At 34.6% G+C, this 22,109-nt stretch overlaps 1 protein-coding gene and 1 non-coding gene across 7 annotated transcripts in view; one reads left to right on the top strand and one right to left on the bottom strand.

Annotated features, from left to right (window-relative positions):
* The window catches only part of NEXN (nexilin F-actin binding protein), a 38,343-nt gene extending 16,480 nt beyond the window's left edge, over window positions 1–21,863 (bottom strand). For 2 of the 6 annotated variants that reach the window (XM_023528046.1, XM_023528048.1), the window contains exons 1-4: window positions 21,616–21,863; window positions 3,935–4,013; window positions 2,057–2,135; window positions 1,825–1,973 (exon numbers count right to left, since the gene is read on the bottom strand). In XM_023528046.1, the coding sequence (XP_023383814.1) occupies window positions 1,825–1,973; window positions 2,057–2,135; window positions 3,935–4,013; window positions 21,616–21,782 (474 nt within the window). In that variant the 5' untranslated portion in view covers window positions 21,783–21,863. Of the gene's footprint in view, window positions 1–1,824; window positions 1,974–2,056; window positions 2,136–2,347; window positions 2,561–3,934; window positions 4,014–21,051; window positions 21,150–21,611 lie in introns of those variants that run through there. The other 4 variants (XM_023528045.1, XM_011355536.2, XM_023528047.1 and 1 more) reach the window with 4 other exon arrangements.
* On the top strand, window positions 5,142–5,260 carry LOC111736797. The gene has a single exon (XR_002779265.1). It is a non-coding gene; the product is annotated as a 5S ribosomal RNA (ribosomal RNA).
* Window positions 21,864–22,109: the final 246 nt, after the last annotated feature.

Here is a 22,109-nt window from a genome sequence, read left to right as displayed (position 1 = left end):
CATTTAGTTCTTGGGGTTGTGATGGGTCGTACAGTCTAGTGAGTAATCAGTGTTTTTTGAAAAAGGACAGAAGACAAAAGAAGCAGACTAAGCCCAGGTGCATATCCACTATGTGCTGCCTAATACCATGAATTTCAATTATATATTTTATTATAATTTTATTACTTTATTTTATAATTTATATTATAAATATAATTACATATAGTTATTTTATCTTTGAAATATAATTTATAATACTCATTTATTATAATTGTATTCCCCTGTGAAATTTCATTGCAAAAGGTATACTAATCTTTGATGACTGGAGGTAGCAGAGATGAAGTATATAATACCATGCTTTCTTACAGAGGTACAAATTTGGAAATTCCAATTATTTTCTATAATTCATCTGGTATATGTCATTATTTGCCACCATATCTGTGCCATAAAAGTGGTTATCTGCAAAGTCTGCGTAAATAAATTTCTTTGACATACAAGTATGGTATATGCTTTGCCTTCTTTGTCACTTTTTAGAAAGATAGTAGAAGCTGAAAGGAGCACAGCAAACAGATTTAAGGCACTTAAGAGTAGGCAAAAAAAAAAAAAGGCAAGTATAATCTCACAATCAAAATGATTTTTAAAGAGATAATATACTGTGAAGACTATGTTAAGATATTTGTTAAAACACTGATGAGAGAAGAAGGGAAAACTAAAATCGTTTTATGATATTTTATCTATATGTATTATTATTTGGGTGAAACATTAAGAATTTATAACCCACTTACTTTGTACCAAGCACTGTTCTAAGTGTTTTGCATTTATTAACTCATATAATCTTATTTACAACTCTAGGAGATAAATACATTATCTTATTATAAAGCTCAAAATACTGATCATCTCTTTTGATCTTCCAATGTAGATCAGGTTGAAATATATAAACAATATAACAGTCTTCTGTCATCTTTTCAACTCTATGACTACAGATAATTTATGATGTAAAACAAATATCAATATATTAAATAAATTTTTGGGACTTGATCAGTTCTTTACTTAAAATATAACTATGAATATTAGAACTTCAAATTTCTATGTCATTATAATCATTAATCATTTTGTGAGGTAAGCTTTTTCTGGAAATTAGATCAGATTCTTGAGCATTTTAAAAATACTTACCAGCCTCTTAGTTCTCATGCTCTGAGATAAAATATATGGGAATCTGAAGTTCATAAAGAGATTTTATAAAATTGTAGTAATAATACTTTAATTCTAATTTGTCCTCTGTGGCTATGGGCATCAGGAAATGGCTGTCACATATTTGCTTCCCTCTCCTATTACCATCCCCAACTTAAAAGAAAAAGTTATCTAATAATATCATTATTAAACAAAATATGTTTTAATTGGTTTCAAATTCTTGAGTAGGAAGATATGCTAATTATGCCTTAGCGTTTGATAATAAACAAAAAGTATTTATTGATTGCTCTTATAAAGACCAGCATTTTGTTAGGTGCTTGTGGATAGTTTATACGTGAAATTGCCTTACGTCTTTGTAAAGTCTTCTAATATGTCAAGAAAAACAAAGAATGTGGACGGTGTAAGGAATGTGGACAGAATGATAAGATGGTATATAACAAAAGTCATCTCAGTATTCAACTTTAACATGGACACCTCTGCCCTATTCTTCTACGCATCTGATATTAAATATCTCTGCTTAAGATCTTGTTTTCAAGTTAGCTATTTAATAGGTTCGTGTTATATTAAAATATTTTAATTAGGCAACATAATGATTAATTTTACTCTATACATTTAGTTTCTGAAGCAAATACCAACTTAATATTTAGTGTATACCTGCTCAGCCCTTTTTGCTAATTCACGTTGTATCTTCCTCTTTTCTAACATATCCTGCTCAATTCTGCGTTTTCGTTCCTCCTCTGTTCTCTTCCTTTGTTCCTCTTGTCTTTGTTTCTCCATTTCAGCAAATTTACCTTTAACAGTTCCTAAGAATATATGAAATATGCTTGATATTTTGCTGTTTGCGTTTTTGCAATTTCATTTACAATTTACCCTTCAAGTTTCTTACCTGTTAGCTTTGGAACATAAGCCTTTTCTACTTTAGAAGATACCTCTTCCTCATCATCAGAAGCAAGCATTTCTTTAATCTAGACAGTTAAATAAATTAATATGAACATGTCACAAATTTAGACAAAATCATATTACATGCATAATTTGAAATTAGCATATAAATACAGCAAATGATTTCAATTAGTTAATATGAAATGTGGTTAATGTGAACAATAAATGAATGTAAATTAAAAAGATGAAAATGAATATTTGCACAAGAATAAAATAAAATAAAATAAAATAAAATAACCTCCTGCTTTCTCCTGTTCCATTCTCTCTCTCTAATATATTGTTCTTTTCTTCTTTGCTTTTCGTCTCTAGATCTCCTTTGATTTCTTTCTTCCCTCGCTCTCTGCATGGCTTCAAACTTATCCTTTATATCACCTTTGCCAAGTTTTGGCACATAGGTTTTTGGGACAGGTTTAGATGAAGAAAGCAGAATCTTCATTAGAAGAAAATAAAGAGAGGAAAGTTAAAAAAATAAAAGAAGAAATTAGGTAAAGGTAGATTAGAATAAGCAATTTAAGAACTAGTTATTGAAACAGAAAATAGAAATGAGTTTGAAACTTTGATCATTAAATCTGATTACATACTTTCTAAAATCTAAGTATAAAAAAAGGAAATTACAGAAAATACGAGAGTAAAAATTTTATTAAGATATAGTAAAGAAGTCTCATTTTGTAAGTACTTTTCACAGAAGGTGTTCTAAGTTAAAACAATCTGTATTTTATCATTCTACTCCATCACTTGCTTACGAGGTACCAAGACTAATTCCAATAAATTAGATGAAGATGAAAATAAGGCAAAAGTTTAGATTTTAAAGTTTGAAACCTAATTCGCATGTTAACATTCTTGCTTGTTTCCATATCTAACATAGCAAAACCGAAGGACAGTCTTTATTTCTCATTTGTGGCTGAGGCACGCCAGGATCTTTGTTCACGAGCAGTGATTTATATTGTTTCTACTGCATTACCCATACAGAATTTCTTTAAACTAACGTTAAAAATGTGTTAAGAAGGCTGTATTATTCCAAGGAGGATGAGTTCTAAGAGAGAAAGTCTCAAATGGCAAAAGAGCTTCCTAAAGTAAGAGGAATCTGATAAAAGACTAGAAAAAAGATTTTCCTCCACGCTAAAACCAGGAAAGGAAATTATTTTTGTTTTTGAAAATCAAGCTGATCTCTAAAAGAAGTTTTAGTAAATAAAACTTCAGTGCCTCAGAACACCAAACCTTTTCTCCTAGTGATGACAAAGTGCTTAATTAATCTGTAGCATACCCAGTCTCTATTTTATTATCTACTTATAGTGTCAGTGACCATTTAAGGTTTTTTTTTAAAGTTTATAATTTTGGGATATCAATGAAGTTGGGGGTGAGCTTTTCTGCTACAACTCTCAGCAACTGCAGCCAAGAACCAGAAAATGGCTAAGAGAAGTTCTTTTGCAGCTGCTGGAGGAAGTGCTAAAAAGATCCTCACCTGAGAGTGAATTATCGCTTTCTCCTAAGAATATACATCATCTGTTTTTTAATATTGAAAAAAAAAAAAAACAACTTCTAAGACATATCAGGATATTAAAATTCTATTCAAGATGCTAGCCAAAACATCCACTTCACTATCATTCACAAATTAAATAGTTGTGCTTCGTAGATTAGAGTCCTTCGTAGATTAAAACAATAGGCCCAAGACCAGCCTGTGAATTGTACCTCTTTTTATGTTTTACATCTTGATGCTGTTTTTATGAATTGCTGAATATGACTTTTCCAGCAAACAATTGCCATTTCAGCAGTTCTACAGTCAAGCTTATGTCTCCCCCATTTTTTTTTAACTTCTGAGACTTACCTCAGCCTTTTGGGAAATATCGTTCATGTTCGCCCTATGTGGTCTTAGGGTGATTGTCAAGTTTTGTGTAATTTTGCACCTGAAAAAAATATATTAGTATTAAATTAAAATTTTAATGACTTAACTTTTAAAATATGTTATGCATTTTTGTAAACAGAAAGAGCATGTTAATTGCTCCTTATGAAGTATTGACATGATCCAGGCAAGTAATAAATCTTGATACCCTCAGCTCCTTTTCCCAAGATTTAGGGTATAGAAGGTACAGGGTGCATAGTATTAAAAGATCCTTGCAAATTTATGGCCCAATAGCTTGGTGAAAGTATCGAGTGCACTTGCAAAGGATTTGTATTCTGCAGTTATTGGGTGTAGTATTCAACCAGTCAAGGTGGTTGATTGTGTTTAGATTTCTGTCTTTACCATTTATTTATTTTCTGCCTAGTTCTATCCATCTTCGACTATGTGGAATTGTCTATTTCTTCTTTTAATTTTGTCATTTGTGTTTCATGTAATTTCAAACTCGTTTATGTGCATATACACTGATTATAATATCTTCTCTTTGAATCGACCCTTCTGTCAGTATGAAATTTCCCTCTTCTTACCACATTGTCTTGAACTTTTCTGATATTAAAATAGCCACACCAACTTTCTTAAATTTAGTTTGCATGATATATACTTTTCTAGCCATTTGACTTCAAACTATCTATGCCTTTACATGTGAAGTACATATCTTGGACACTTGCTTTTTAAAAAAAAAAATTGGACCTTGCTTTTTAAAAAAAAAAAAAATCAGTTCTGGTAATATTAGTCATTTAATTGCAGTGTTTAGTCCATTAACATTTAATATATTTATATGACTGTATATGTCTACCATTTTGATACATTCCTTATTTGCCCCCTCTTTTTTTATTCTTCTATTACCCTTTTCTTGCATACTTCTGGATTAATGAAATAAATTTGAGTTTTATCTCTGGCTTTAATTTTTTTTTTAAAACAGCTTTACTAAGGTATAGTTGACATACAATAAATTACACTTTTTTAAAGTGAAAAATTTGCTAAGTTCCGACATCATCACCACAATCAATATAATGAATATAAACATTACTTCCAAAAGTTTTCTCAGGTCCCTTACCTCACTCCTCTTCTTCTCTCTCCTAACCCCATCCCCAGGAAGATATGCTGTCACTGCAGATTAAATTTTCTATAAGTGGTCTATAGCCATGCCACCCTGAACAAGCCTGATCTCGTCTGATCTCGGAAGCTAAGCAGGGTTGGGCCTGGTTAGTACTTGGATGGGAGACCACCTAGGAAGACCAGGTGCTATAGGCATAAAAAATAAAAAATAAGGGACTATAAGCTGATAAGGTCCTTGCAATCTGTAAAAAAAAATAAAAAATAAAAATGTTCTATAAATGGAATCATATAGTATGCACTTTATTCTCTGGCTTCTTTTACCCAGCATAATTATTTTGATATTCATCCATGTTGCTGATATGTAAATAGTTAATTCTTTTTTATTTCTGAATATTATTCCACTGTATAAATATATCACAATTTATTAACTATTCGTCTGTTGATGGGCATTAGGGTTGTTTCCAGATACTACTACAAATAAAGCTGCTATGAATATTCATGGATAAGTCTTTCTGTGGACATATGCTTTTTTATTTCTCATAGGTAAACAAAGTGTAATGGCTAGGTCATTTAAGAAAATGCCAAGTTGTTTTCTAAGTGGTTGTACCATTTATCTTCCCACCAATAGCATATGAGGGTAACACTTTCTCTACATCCTCACCAACACTTGGTACAGTCTTCTTAATTTGAGACATTGTAAAGGTATGTAGTGACATCACATTACAGTTTTAATTTATATTTCTCTTTATAACTAATGGTAATGCAACATCTTTTCGTATGTTTCTTTTCTATCTGTAAAAGATCTTTGGTGAAGTATCTATTCAAATCTTTTGTCCATTTTATCACTGGATTGTTTATTTTTCCATTTTCAGGTTTGAGAATATTTTATATATTCTGAATACAAGACCTATGTCAGATATATAACTTGCAAAGATTTTTCTCCCAGTTTTTGGTTTGTCTTGTCATTTTCTTAACAGTCTCCTATGCTCTTTTTGAAGAGCATAAGTTCTTCATTTTGATAAAGTCCATTTTATCAATATTTACTTTTATGATTTGTCCTTTTGGTTTTGTACTGACCTACTCTACAATTAAAGAGAATTTATCCTACGTTTTCTTCTAGAAGTTGTATAGTTTTTGGTTTTTGCATTTAGGCCTTTGATTCATTTTAAGTTAATTTTTGTATATGGTGCAAGGTTTTTTTCATATGGATAACGATTTTTCCAGGATTTTTTGCTGATAAAAACATATCCTTTCTCCACTCAAATGATTTTGCACTTTTGTCAAAATCAACTGACCATACATGCGTAGGTCTATTTCTGGACCCTCCATTCTGTTCCATCAATCTGTCTCCCTTGATACCAGTGTTTTTCTTTCTTTCTTTTTTTTAATAATGATCACGAAGCCCTGATTTGTGTACTTCATATTGAGCCTTGAAAAAGGTAGTGTAACCCTTTATTCTTTTTCGAAGTTGTTTTTGGCTATTTAGGTCCTTTGCATTCACATATAAATTTTAGAATCAGATTGTTGATTTCTGTAAAAATGCCTGCTGAGATTTTGATTGGGATTGCACTGAATCTGTAGATGGATTCCACAGATTCCACTGGGGAGAAATGGCATCTTAATAATGTTACGTCTTCTGATCCATGAATGCAGTATATCTCTCCATTTATTTACATTTTCTACAATTTTTTTCTCAGAAATGTTTTGTAGTTTTCAGTATGCAGGTCTTCCATATCTTCTGTGAGATTTATCCCTAAATAATTTCATATTTGTTGATGCTACTGTTTTTAGATTTCAATGGATAATTGTTTGTTGCTAGTATATAGAAATATAATTTTTGTTTTTTGATCTTATATCCTGCTACCCTGCTAAAGTAACTTATTAGTTCTATTGTTTATTTTTTTAGATTCCATCAGTTTTTCTATAGATGATTATATCATCCATGAACACAGTTTAACTTTTTTATTTCCAATCTGAATGTCTTTTATCTCTCTTTCTGGTCTGACTGTATTAGCTAGAATTTCCAATTCAATGTTAAATAGAAGTACTGAGCGCAGACCTCTTTGCTTTGTTTCTGATCTTATGGGGAAAATGTTCAGTCTTTCACCATTATGTATGATTTTAGCTATCGATTTTTCTTAGATGCCCTCCATCAAATTAAGTTCTTTTCTATTCCTATCGTGCTGCAGTAATTTCAGGAATGGATGTTGGACTTAATCATGTTTTTTCTGTTTATTAAGATAATCATATGGCTTTTATTTTTATTATGGTGAATTACATTAATTTATTTTCAAATGTTAAATCAACTTTACATTCCTAGAATAATATTCATCTGGTCATGATGAAGTTTACATAGTGATAGAGTCATTTTGATAAAATTATGTTAAGTTTTGCATCCATGTTTACGAGGGATATTGTCTGTAGTTTTATTTTTTTGTAATACCTGCTTTTGTTAACAGAATAACACTCCTCTCACAGAATGAGTTGGGAAGTATTTTCTCTTTAATTTTCTGTAAGAGTTCATGTAGAACTGGTATTATTTTTTTCCTTAATGCTTGCAAGACCTTCCCAATGAAGCCATCTGGGGCTAAAGTTTTCTTTGCAGGAGGGGACAATATGATGGGGGTGGGTGGGACATGATTCCATGTAATTATTAATAAGGTCTTAACTGTTGTTTAGTGGATCTGTGGGTGGTTATTACATTGTTAACAACAATTACCTAATAAAAGCAGGCCATGTATGGGTGTGAGTGTGTCATTAACCAAGGTTTATGAGTAATCTAATTCTATGTGCCTGAGGTAAAAATAACAACTAGCTCTAGTCTGGTTCTCTTGCCCTATCATATCTAGAGTTACTTATTACATATTTATTCTTGCATAAGGAACAAAACCTACCTTTCATTCTCATAGCTTCTCAAACCTTAGAGTTATTTCTGATTTATTCTTCTATATCTCTTAAATTTTAATATCGTCAAGATTTGAGAATGTTTCTTTCAAATTTGTTCTTATACATTACTTCACTATTTCCACTGACCCCATTCTAATACAAGCCTTCACCCTACATTGTGATTACAATTTGATAATCAGACCTAAATCTAAATTCTAACTCTGTTCCTTCCTAGTTAGAATTAGGTGAAATAACACATGTGAAAAACTCTAGAATAATACCTAACATTAGTAGGTATCAATAATTGTGATTAATTTCATTACTCATGGTCTCCCTCACTACAATGCACCTTCTTCAGTAAAAATCTACATTTCCCTGCCAGTGAGCATACATTAACATATTACTTGTGTAATTTAAAAAAGTAATACCAAAGCATATAAGGAAAATTGGAGCCATCTCACATGGGATTACAGGGATTTATCATTTTAGCTGAATTAACTGGCCAGCTGGAACTTCAAGAAGATTTTTCTTCCTGGTGAAATGAAAGAAAATTGTGTGGCCTGGTGACAGTGAAGAATTAACCTGTCAAGAGTAGTCCTGGAGAATAAGTGAATCAGCTACCACTCTTCATCTACTTTCTTAAAAATCTTCAAATTATATCTTGACTTATAGATTCAGAATAAAATAAGATTGATTTTTAAATTTACTATGAGTAAAATCACTTAAGTTTTTTAAATGTCATTTTAGTAGTCTCTCATTTTGAAAGTCTGTGAAAATTTGAACAGTACTAAAGCTTTTTATTTTTTTGGTTAAAATATAAGCAAGTGATCCTTTGCTGACAGTTTCCTCTTTTTTGCATTTAGAGGATAAAAAAGTTTTAGCGAAATAAGTTTATTAGCTTTTTGTATTATGGAATTGTTTTTTAAGGTGTAGATTACAAACAAATAGGATTCACATCTCTTAAATAGTTTTATGTGGGAGAAAATAATTTTAAAATCAAGCAGATAAATATTTATAGGATTCCTTTATAGATAATTTTATAAAGGTGTGACTCTGTCTGGTAGAAACAACAGTGTATTTCAATTGCTAACTCAATTGTTTCTGTGCTAAACCAACGTTAAAGGTATGAATTTGACTATGTTTAGTGTACTAACTTCAGAGGAAAGAACTCTGCTCCACAGTCATTGATTTGTATTGTCTTCTCTAAACCCACTATCTCACTAACACAACCTTTGATCACAGTATGAGTAAAATTTGTGATGAAAATAATCCAAGCTAATATTTACTGAGCCTTTACTATGTGCCAGGTAATGTGGTTAACAAGCATTTTCATTTACTCCCCACAATAACCCTTTAAGATAAATTATATTACAAATCTCTCAAAAAAGTATCCAACTCCATTAATTTAAATTTTTTTTATAATATTAGTACGAGAATAAAGTCTTAGAATTTAAGAGAATTTGAAGTTTTCATAAATTGTTACAGATGTGAGAACTGAGACTTAGGAAAGTCAAGTGACTTGCCCTAGACCACACAATTAATGAGTGGTGGGCATAGGATGTAAACAGGCAGTCTGACTACAGAGTCTGCGTTCTTACCCACTGTATTACGCTGATGCCAAAGAAGGCAGTACGACTGCCGTATGTGGTGTGGATGGGGGTGGGAGGGGAATACCAACTAACATAAGGTTTTACCTACTGGTGTAATCAACAGACCCTTTAATCCAATTATTTTAGAACCATAATCCTGAGCAGTATAAATATTTTGGAAGCCAAAAAAGACATAATTAACAGTATTCTCTACATTTAGTGAATTCATAATCTTTAGCTGGCAACTGGCAGTAGAACATGGTGCTGGGTAAGTGAAAGACAGATAGATAGCTGGTCCCATGTTAGTGGTGCGCTTTTTATTTAAGCAACACTATGTCTTTTTTAAATTAATACATGCTAGCAGTTAGTCTCTTAGAATTACTTGGAATTAAGCAGAGCACAGTTAGGTTTTTAAATAATTCTCTGGTACTAAATGAAATGCAGCTATCTCAGCTGGTAGTGGTTTAGAATTCATTTAGTGAACTCATTCATGTGTGAAAAAGTCAAGGGACTGTGTTGGCCTCTGATCCTTAAAAAGTGCCCAAGTCAGCAACATGCAAGTAGCACTCCTATTGTTGTAATTAATAATAGTGAAGAATCAAGTATTCACACATATGTCATTCTCTTAAAGAAAACACTGATATATCTCATCATTCTGTTAATTGCCAAAAGTACTGAAGGTTTGTGAATTTCTTATCTAATAGGACATGATTAAACATTTAACCTTCAGTACTCCTAGAGTAACCAAATTCACTTTTAGTTGTATAATGTCAGTGAGAATTTTGGTTATACAGAGGCTTTTTAAAATATTAACTGTTTCTAACAAAGTCATAACATAGACTCTGAAATATTCAAAACTTAGTTGAATGTCACACATTTTACTGAACCTCAACACTAAATCATAAATGGATCATGGAAGTTCCTGTGGAAGGGAATCACATACACTGACCTTTAGTCAAGGAATGAAGCTATAATGCTCTCAACCGCAGCTGAAATTTTTCAGTTTTCTTAAATCCTCTCCTCATACTCTCTCCATCTTTATTCCACAATACTCTAATGCCCTAAACACTCAGGTCGTTCCTCCCAGAATGCCACAATTATCTTCAACTCTGCCAAAAGTGCCTCCCTCTCTTACATTAGCCAAGTAGGGACCATGCCTTGGACTCAATAACGGCTGCTCAATATGTAAATGATCATAATTATATGTGGTGGAATGTATATTATAAAATGAAAAATTCAGAACAAATGGCATATACAAGTTCAATCTTGTCATAACTTTTCATAAACCCTCTCTCATACAAAAATTTACAAACCCATGCATTCTTCAATTTGATAAAAAAGCTAATTAAAAATAATTTGAAATCATCCAAATTATTCCATTACAACTTTTATTGCTTAAAGACCTTTGTAACAAAATATTCAGAATTATAAATATATCCTAATAATAATCTCTCCATTAATTGTTGAAGACAATGATGGTAGAAGTACTGGCGTTAGAGCCAGAAAATTTGGATTAGAGTTTCTGTGTAGGTTGTTTATTAGATGTATGGTCTTGGACAAAACAGGTAACTTCTGTGAACTTCAGTTTTATGTATAAAATAGGCATATTAAATGATTTTCTCATTATATTACCAAATACAAGGGACAGTTCCCTCCTGAATTTCACTGCTACATCTGACACTCTTGGTCACTCCTTCATCTGGGAAATCCTCCTTGCTTGGCTCCATTCGCTCCCTTTGCTTTCATCTCTGACCACACCTTCCCATCTCCTTTGGACAAGATCTTCTTTGCCTCTCTCCACTTCTCAGATGCATTTGCCACAAGTTTCAGTCTTTGCACTTTCTTCTCACTCTACACTTTTTCTTCAGTGATCTAATGCACTTTGGTATTTTAAATGACCTCTTTAGCCCCATCTCTCCCTACACATCACTCCCACTCTTCCACCCATACTGAAATACTGGCACACCTGAAGCCTTCGCACAGGTAGCTCCCTCAGCTTAATGCCCTTCCCATTCCCTTAATCCCTTAGCTAACTCCTACTCATCCTTTAGTTCTTAGATAAATTGTCACTTTTCTCCAGGCAGCCTTCTTTGACTCCACAAGACTGGGTTAGGTGCTTCTCCCGTGTGTTTCCATAGCACCCCTGTGCTTACCTGGATGATCGTAGTATTTACCGTAATGTACGGTGATGATACTTCCTTTACCAGAATGTGAGCTCTTTGAGAGCAGAGATTGTATTTTATACACTGTCGTATCTATATCCATAGCACTTATTAATGTGCCTGGTATATAGAAGACATATATAGTAACTGTTTACTGAATAAGTAAATCCTACCAGCTTCAAGGTGAAGCACTTCATAAATGGTTAAGGATTGTCCGGATATAATGTATGACCATCATTATGATTATCATTATGTAGGACTATGATATAAACAGAATACAACATTCATTACACAAATATTTATTAAGCTTCTACTATGTGCCAGGCACTCTGCTAGGCACTGAGAAATACAGCACCAAACAGATGGATGTTATCGCTATTCTCCTGTTAACAGACTCTTGGCAACAACTTTTAACAAAAGCCTTGGAACAGGATTTGTAGTGTTCCAGTCTGCTTTGCTATCTAGAAACACAGGTAGGGTTCTTCTTTCTTTTTTTTAATCACCTGCAGCCCTTGGTATTCCTAAGTGGTCTCCCATCCAAGTACTAGCAAGGCCAGACTCTTCTTAGCTTCCAAGATCAGACAAAATCAGGCATATTTAGGGTGGCACAGCTGTAGAAAGGTAGAGTTCTAACATCAACCGTACCTGATACAGAAGTGAAAGGAAGCATACATCATACCTCAACCTTCCAGTTAGATGACCTAGAATCAATGACTTCCATTCTCAGTCCATATTTCACACTTCTCTTACTTCCACTCAGACTTTCATCTATACATCTGGTAGACTTTATGCTTCCCTGCCAGATTACAGGAGATCAGTTCCTTTCCAGTGCTTAGCTGAATGCTCGTTAAATAATAAATTATAATTTCAAACAAACCCCAAAAGCCATCATGGAAAGATTTTTAACACCTACGTAATAATTATTAAAATTAAGATGTCTGAAAGATTTCACTCCTTTAACTCAACTTTTATTCCCTTAAAAAATTGTCCGTACTCTATTTTTAAACCTGCTACTGGGCATTTACAGAATATTTTAAAATTAATCTTTTGGAAACAGTCTCAAATTGCAAATATTCATTCAATCTTTGACTCATTTTAGCATCCCCTCCCGCATGCATGCTTTTTATCTATATTAATAAACATTTAACTTACTAGTCTCATGTGGAATTTGCTGCTTTATTTAACACAGAGGCCCAGCTCCTCCTCTAATTTCATATAATTATGCTTGCCAGAAATACTCATATATATTTAGTGTTCCTCTGCATCACTATCATTTTGATTAACAAACTAACAAAATGAGAAGCTATGAAATTCAAAGTATTCATTTTAACAGTTTTCTCTCCTTTAGAATACTGGTAAACATTTTCAAATTATGAAATCTTTTCAACAGGTACCAGAATCCAAGTGTGATGAGGACATAAAGTTACTTCAGTTGCTATAGGGAAGCTGTTTTAAATGCAGTTTCTTCAAAGTTCTTAACTGATAAATATCATGAGAATAATGATTTTAATCATTATTAGTAAAATGAGGTTTCAAAAGTTCCAGAGTATCTTTTGGCCAAGATTCTTTTAATTTATTACAGGATAAGAGTTTGCTACTCTTTCTGCCTTTAACCAGGCCACTGCACTCTCTACCCCTCTAGTCTACACTCCAGTTCTGAGGATAGTAACTGCATATTGCATCATGAATCAGAATTAAAATTCTGATCTGGACTTGTGAGGCCTCTGGTTTCAGGTTCCCTCAGCCTCTCTGGTTTCCCTTGTCTCCTTCCATTCCTGCTACCTCCCACGTAGACAAATATATTCAAAAGCCTTTTTCCACCTTCAAGATGATTGTTAAGCCATTTGTTTACCACTGAAGTATTTCTCTAAACAGATTATAATAGATATGGTGGTTTTCTCCACTTCACTGTAAGCATGGATGTTTTCCTCCTTCAGGCTCTGATGCCTCTAAATGAACATAGGATTCTAGATGTATCTGACATAGACTTTAAAGTTATTTTATGTTGTTAAACTTGTTAAACATCTCAGACATATCAGCCTAATCTATCTTCTTTAACTTTTTATTATGAAAATTTTAGACATATGTAAAATTAGAGACTAATATAATTAACCCCATATACCTATTATCAAGCTTCGACAATTATCAGCATTTTCCATTGCCTTAAAAAAATACAAAGTCTGTTCATTTATTTTGTGTAACATCTATTTCAGCATAACACACAAATACTTTATAGATGTTTTAAGTCCTATTACAGCTGCAACCACGACATCCTAGGCACCATGCAATGTATCCTTCTATCCTCTCGGAATTATGCCCAGAATCAGGCCCCATAACTCTTGCCTTTTATTTCTCTCGGGACGACTTTAAAGAAATCATTCAAAGAAAATTGGTAAGTTCTCACTTGATGAAGTCATTAATAAAATTAAGCTACATATATAAATAAAATGCCAGGATTTTTTAAAAAGCTACAATACATTAGAAGAAAGAACTGCAGTCTCCATGCTGAATAAAGGAGAAGGGTGACATTTTTGCATATCTCATTAATATCTGACTTAATAAAAGATAGGTACAGTCTCATATCTGTATTAAAATTATTCTGATATGTTATTTTAACTACTGAAATATATAAAGAAATATGGCCTCACAGAGATATGTAATTGGAAAAAGAAGGACTTCATGGGTCCCTAAAGTCTTGGGGACTCCCAGGGATTCTAAGACCACATTCTGAGTATGCTGAATTATAGTAAAGAACATTCTATCAGATCATGTCAGTTCTCATTGTCACTGTATTTTAGAATGCTAAATGAAGATTAGTTTAACAACTTAATTCCTATACTCAATAACCTGAATGCCAAAAGATTTTATAACTGAAATCCCACAGACTCGTCTTAGTCTAGTTTAAGTGATTTTTCTGTCTGAGCAGGCAATGGTAATGCACCTCGGCCCACTGCACTTTTCTAAGGGTCTAAGATCTCGGGCAAGCCAGCTGAATTGTTATCAAGAATGAGTAGAGAGAAAACATTAACAAAAGGATAAAGTTGAACGTGTGAATCAACAATAGTCTAGTCATAAGAAAAAAGGCTGGGATAATAAAGAGAGTCAATAGTGCCATTCTAGCACATTAAGCATTCATGTTAAATGAAGACTTAAGTAGCCATTATAGGAATACTGCAATGGTGCTATAGCATGTCCATAATTTATCAAAAAGGTTGTGGTTTTTTTCACGGTCTGTATTTACAATATACTGTTTTTGTGAAAAGAACCAACTATGTTTCAGACATTATGCCTGGCCATGGGATACAAAATGTATGAGAAAGCCTCTGAAATCAAGTAACTTTGTTGGAAGAAATAGATGGGACCACAACTAATTATAATACAAAGTAGTAAGTGCTATAATAGTATTATATAGGGCTATAAAAATATGGAAAAGATGTTCGTGGGGTTAAGGATGGGGCTGAGGTCAAGGAAGGTTACACAGAGATGGTGACATTTGATTTAGACCTTGAAGGATAAGCAAGATTTCCCAAAGTGGAAAAGAGGGTAAAGGCATCCAGTAAAAGAAGGAACATGAACAAAAACACCACTGCAGATTTGGGGAACCATAAGCTGTCCAATGAATCTATGGTAAAACAGAAAGACAGGCTAGGAAGATTCCTGAATGCAATATTAAGAAAATGTTTAGACTTGATCCCAAAAAGCAATGGAGAGCCAGCAAAAGATTTGTTTAAAAACAGGAATGTGACTTAATCATATATACATTCTAGAAAGAAAAGAGACACTGATAGCAGTGCAGAAAACTAGCGTGAAACAGGGAAAGGCTACAGGGAGGAAGACAAGTACAATATCTTGACAAGAGAAGATAAGGGCCTGAATTACGACAGTAGCGTTGAGAATGACGACTTGGAAGAGGCATCTTTGAAGAAGATTTGATAGGACACGGTGACTCACATTTAACAAGCATTTATTAAGCTCCTACTACATTCAGGCAAGGACACTAGGTTGTAGAGAGATGAAAGTGAACAAAAAGATAAATCTGTGTCTCCAGGGAACTTACACTGCAGTCAGGGCACTATTACAAGAACTTTGGCCAATTAGATTTGGAGGCGTAGAGATGAAGAGAAGAATACTGTCAAGAATTAACTCAAAGTTTCTAGTTTGAGCAAATAGATGGACAAGGTTACCATTAAAATTAAACTTAAAAGCATGTTTGAGGTGTCAGAAAATGAGTTCAGTTCAAACAGGTTTTAATTACCTATCACAATTACATTTGGGGTCTGGTTATACATGGATTAAGAATCATGGATTTTTAGAGCTCATTATCTAAGAACCTTAAAGATCACTTAGTCCAACCCCTTCATTTACCATAAGAAAAAATGGGAGGCACAGAGAGTTTCAGTGACTTATCCAAGGTTGCAGACTGTTCAGTAGCAGAGCAGGGTACTAGACTTGACTTTTAGTGAACTACTCATTTCACTCTACCAGTCTCCATTTTTACTTAATTTTTAAGTACATGAAACATTATATATATTATATATATATACATAATGTGTATATATTATATATATATACACATATATAATGTGTATATATATATATATATGTATATATCTCCAACTGTAATACTAATTGGTATGAACTGGCATAACAATTAGTGAGATAGGCTTCAAGAAGTTTTTGAAAATGACTTAATGGCCTGATGAAATATGTTTCAAGAATAGAGTATACTTAATGTACGGTGCCAGGTAGGTACTAGACTTATTGAGAGGATCACTTTGTAAATTATATAAATGTCTAACCACTATACTATACATCTGAAACTAATATAAAATAATATCGAATGTCAAATAAAATAAATAAGTAAATAAAGACATTGAATGTGAAAATGCTCAAATAATATGTAAACCTGGTATTTCATTAAATCAGTGCCAAACTAATTTCTAGCCATTAGTTGTTGAAGTCTTCTTGATAAGAGGATTGTTCATCTTAAAGCTTTATAAAGTAATGTGCAATATATAAATATGTGAAAATAAAAAAATGATAGAGTATACTTTGGGACTGTTATAAAATAATTTCCAAGATAAATACTAAGGTATGAAGCTCAAGCCATCAGAAAATATGTAAGTCTCACAGTAGGATATAATATTAAGTATAGCAGATCTATCTTAAAATATGCATGCTGATGTTCCTGTTATAGAATTTCATTGGACCTATGTCTGACCTCTAAATTTTCTAAATTTAATTAATTTTCCTTGACTTTTTTAGATATGCAATTAAAAAATTTCAAGATAGACAAAAATGCAGGAATCAAGAAAGGAATTTTAAATCATAGCTTCCTATCATTTACAATAACTTTCACTATGTTAATGTATTATCTGCTTTCTCAAGGAGAACAGAACTGTCAAGACAGTGACAGCTTTAAATCTGCATTTTGTTTAACTCAAGTAAATTCTCTGTCTCAGTTTTTAGGAGATTTTAGAACAGAACGCTTAACTATACACCACAAGTATATTAAAACCTATCTCTTTAAAGTCTTTGGAACAAACATTGCTTTGAGTGTCATAAAACATGAATCTACATTTTTATCATTCTTCACTTGTACAAGAAATAAAAACAAATGTAATGTGACTTCATTAATTTAATGAAAGTTATAACCTTATATTTTAAAAATTATATTATAAAACCTATTATAAACCTTATCACAATTCAAAAATATGAAACTAGGTCTTATTTTACCTATTCCATATAGTGATATATGGAATAGGTAAAATACTGATACTCAATTCCTTATTGATAACCAAGAATTTTATTTTCAGTCTGTCTTGCCATTCTTCTGTATCAATAATATGTAATACTTTGCATTTATACAACTGTATGTGATATTTTTCAAAGAGCATTCACCATCCTATGAGCTCCTGAAAGGTAAAAACTGTGCTCCACTCTCTGTTCATTATCCGTAGCATCTCATACAACAACTGGGACACAATGTGAACTCAATTCATTTTTGAAGAAGTGGATGGATGACAAGGAGACAAAAGGAAAACGGATCCAAAATCGGCCAGAATAAAACTTATGATTGATATCTCCAAAAGGAAGGCCTATGATGAGGATGCACAAATGAATGAATGAATGAATGAAATAACAGAAAATAAAATAAAATGGAGTGAGTTTACATTAAACTAGATATCGTGAAAAACCAGAAAGTTAGGGCTTCAGCAAGGTGGCTTCCCAAGCAAATGGATGTGGTAATCTCTGGAGGAGACTGGGCCTCCTCACCCTCTTTGCAAATGGAAGATGGCTTTTCAATGAAAGACAGCTGGGAAAAGGGAAGACTCAGGCCTCCGGCTCCAAACAATTTGGTTGGGTGGAGGGACCGAATAGTAGCTAACTCATCTTTCTGGCCAACCTCTAGGGGTCGCAAAAACTCTCCTAAACACATCTAGGATGAGGAGGGAGTCGAATTTTTTGAGTTCCTAGTAAAAATTTCTTTCCCAGAAATATCTCGTTCATGCTTTCTAAAATCCCACCAGTTAAAATATTTTATTTGTTTTAATTAGTAATACACATTCCCTTGCAGTTCAAATTGACACTAGCAATTAATGTCAACGAATGTTTTCTTCTTCCCTTTCCTATGATCACGTTGTTTAAGGGAAGGATTGCTAACCTAAATATATCTACGACATTTATAGTTCAGGTTCCTAATGCCAAGTCCAGCGATTTGCCATCCTATCATGACTTCAGACTTGCCCTAATACGTAGACCAGGGGATTGTGTGCTCAAGTGTCTAGGGTCAGGTTATGTCAGTTATTGTTACATACTATAATTGACAGGTACTGTAACTGAGTGATGACTAGCTGTAAAACAATAGAAAATAGCTAAGAGGGTGTGTCTTGTTTGAGGGAGGAGCCACTACTAAGTTCCAGGGTATTGTTGCTATGCAGAAATGTGGACCCAGTTTTGCCAAGATCTTCCAATTTTTCGAGAGAAGCTGGAAATTCATATTTTAAGATAAAATGCACCGATTTTTATGTCTGTCTGTGGCTGAAAGTGGCTTTTTGGCTGCCAATTTGTGGCCCCTGATCTAAATAAACAGGCAGCATTGAGAAAATGGAGACACAGGGGAGGCCTATTTTAGCCAGAAAAAGGGAGGGAGACTCAAAGGGAAAGAACAGGAAAGAGGCACAAAAAGGAGAGTGGAAGTCAAATTTCACCAATCTCAAAACCTGACCTAGAGAACCACAATCTACTTGTCTTCTGATCTGAGAGCAAAAAGGAAGAGATAACAAGAAGGGGAAAAAGTAAGGGTTGGGAGAGAAAAAGAACCAGCTACTGAACACTTATTAGATGGAAGATATTGCATCAGATGCTTTCACATACATAATTTCATTGAGATTTGACAATGCAAGGGGAAAAAATTCTTACACTTAGGGAAAAGAGGGAAATATATCAAAATACCAAAAGTCAGATTTTGAGAGCCACTTTTCCCATTCTTCATAATTTTTAACCACAAATATAATATAGTTATAGTAACTTTATAATAAAAAAACAAATGTGACAAAAACTTAAATTGGATTTTTGGGTAAAGATCCACCCCCCATCCAAGAGTGTAGAAAGTATACTACCATATGTCAAGCCCAATTATGTACTGAATATTTAAATATAACGATTCTAAGTATAGATAAATAATATGTAATTCTGCAATTATAAAACCAAGAACAATGGAAGAAACTACACAGGTGATATAGACCACATAATGAATAAATAAGAACAGAAATATATGAAATAATCAAGAACCCCTAGTTCATTTTCCCTCTGAATTATAGACTACCAATATGTTTTTGTGTATGGCCTACATGCTATAAAATGTACTGAGTCCTCTCCTCTATAAAAACTTCTAGACATCTGCCCATCTGTTACATACTTTTTATATTTACTGCATTCTTTTATTTTAAACATGTATTTTTATTTTAAACAATATTTTTATTTGCCTTTGGAGTGTTTTGAAGGTAATAGTAGATTTTATGTATTTTTTTCCTAAATGAAGTATGTCATTTCAGGCCGCTCAGGTTCTAAGCAATCTAAATCCCTAATTAATCTCTCCCAAATATACATATTCACAAATGAAACACTAACCTAAATACTTCAAGTGTAATTTCAGGGGAAAAATACTGTTCAAAAACCTAGATAATGCATTCCTTCATTGATACTATATATAGCCATCTCAAGATGACATACATTTTGACAATGATCAGTCTCATATATCAGATTTTCAAAAATAGCACAGATTCCATTTTAAGATGAGCAGGAAAAATTGCTACTCACTACATTTCAGTTTTAAATGAATTCGAAAATGAATCTGAAATTAAAACTGAATCACACCAATACTGTACTTGGGGAAACTGGCGTTAAAACGAATTTTGTATGTGTGGATTTTGTTTAGGGTTCTTAAAGGGAGTTGTAGATAAATTACAGAATTGCACACATTTTAAATTATTTCAATCAAAATATAAAATATTTTCGAAAATAAGGGCCTAATACTGTGAGGAAGAATATCAACTAACTACACTATACTCTCCCACCCAAAACCCTGTCCTTGTTTGACTAATTACACATTTTCCCACCTTACCATATCTCAAAACAAAAGAATTTCAGAGATTTATGTGTATTCGGAGTGTAGTTAGATTGTTTTATGACAGCAATTTAACCTGTAAAAGGATTAGAGGGAAATAACTGGTTCACTCAATGATGGTGACTAAGATGGTATAAATATTTAAGCTTATTTATTCACACTACCTAATACATAGTTATGTTGTGACTCGCAAGCCAATAAGCCCGTTACATGAATTCACTAACAAAATTTAGCTGATGAATGATGCTCCCATTATTTTGCTCATGGAACTAATTTCTTTCTTATAATGGCTTACTGCTTTCTTATAATGCTCTACCTGCCTCTTTCCCAAGGGCAGACATTTTGTTAGGACATGGCCTAATGCTATTTTTACCTTGTTCTCTCTCTGTCTCTCTCCCTCTCCCTTTCCTTCTCCCTCCCTCTCCCACCACCTCTCTCTTCTCCGAAGCCCAACTCAAAGTCTTTGTTCACGTTATGGACCTTTAATAAATATAAAATGAAGATCTCCAAGCCATTGCAATAATTAACTCACTTCTCAACTTGGTTATTTTCTTTACAAATGCCAATAATACATTTTTAGCATTTGTAGAGCATTTCTCAGTTTATACACAATTGGAATGGCTTGGCGGTAGCAAAAATATATAGGAAGGTTTCAAGAGGGAGTAACTACACGATTCACTCCAACTTCCAGTTCTATCTGCACAATCCCCAACATCTCACCTCGGACAGAACCGCGAAAGAATAGTTTGGAGGGACGGGGTAGGTGTTAGGTTGTTTAAATCACATTTCACTCCTCAGCCTCCACAGGGGCAGATCAGGAACGATTTCTCTTAAAAATTACAGACACAGCTGGCGGAGACGGAGACCGCGCCAGGGGCACGTGGTGGGGGACGACCCTGAACTTTATCTGCCTGGACCCCAAGGGTAGGGCACAGGGACTGGCACCGCCTCCGCTCACGGAGGGCTCTTCCCCTGCAGGAGTAGAGAAAGCACCCAAAACTCAACCGACAGGACGCAAGGGTAGCCAAAGTAGGGGAGCGAAGCAAGGAAATCGCCCCCGGAGCCGGACGGCCAGGCTGGCCCTGCTCCGCACTCAGCCGAGGCCCGGACCCCGCGCGTGGCCACAGCTGGAGGGAGCCGGGCACGCTCCGGTTTCGCGGCGGAGCGGGGCCAGGAGCCGCGGCGCGGGGAGCATCTCCCTGCAGCCCCCGCCCCCTCCGAGAGACCCGACACCTCCGCCGCCCCCCGCCCCCGCCCCCACGCTCCCCGACTCCTCTCACCCGCCTGGAGCCGGAGACAGGCGAGGGTCCTCGTGGCGTGCAGAGCGGCTGTGCGCGTTCTGCACTGGGGTGTGGGCAGGGGTCTGGGCGCCTCCGCCGCTGCCGCTCCAGCCGCTGGGAGCCCTCTGGCTGCCGTCGCCGCCGTCGCCGTCTCCAGCAGCAAGTTTCCATAAAAGTCCTGGTGCGCAGCCTGTTCCCGCATTCCAGGCGGGCCCAGCGCCGGCAGCAGCTGTTCCAAAACACAAGGCCAGTCCCCCAACTCGCCCCCCCCCCGCCCTTACACACACACACACACACTCTGTCGTATCGCTCAGCGAGGGGTGGAGAGTCCAGGAGGAAGGCGGGCGAGGGGGGCGGTGGCTGCCAACTTTCCGCCAGAACGTGTCTGTCGCCAGTCTCTGGGTCTCTGGGCTGACCCCTTCACCTTGGGTTTGCCTCCACCTCCCGGAAGGGTCTGGGGAAGGGAGGCTGCCTCCCCTATGGGAAAGGAGAGATACT

This window comes from Pteropus vampyrus, unplaced genomic scaffold (genome assembly GCF_000151845.1).
Source record: "Pteropus vampyrus isolate Shadow unplaced genomic scaffold, Pvam_2.0 Scaffold22, whole genome shotgun sequence".
Taxonomy (NCBI): Eukaryota; Metazoa; Chordata; class Mammalia; order Chiroptera; family Pteropodidae; genus Pteropus; species Pteropus vampyrus.
Note: the sequence above shows the minus strand (reverse complement) of the source record. Positions and strands in the feature narration are given on the sequence as shown.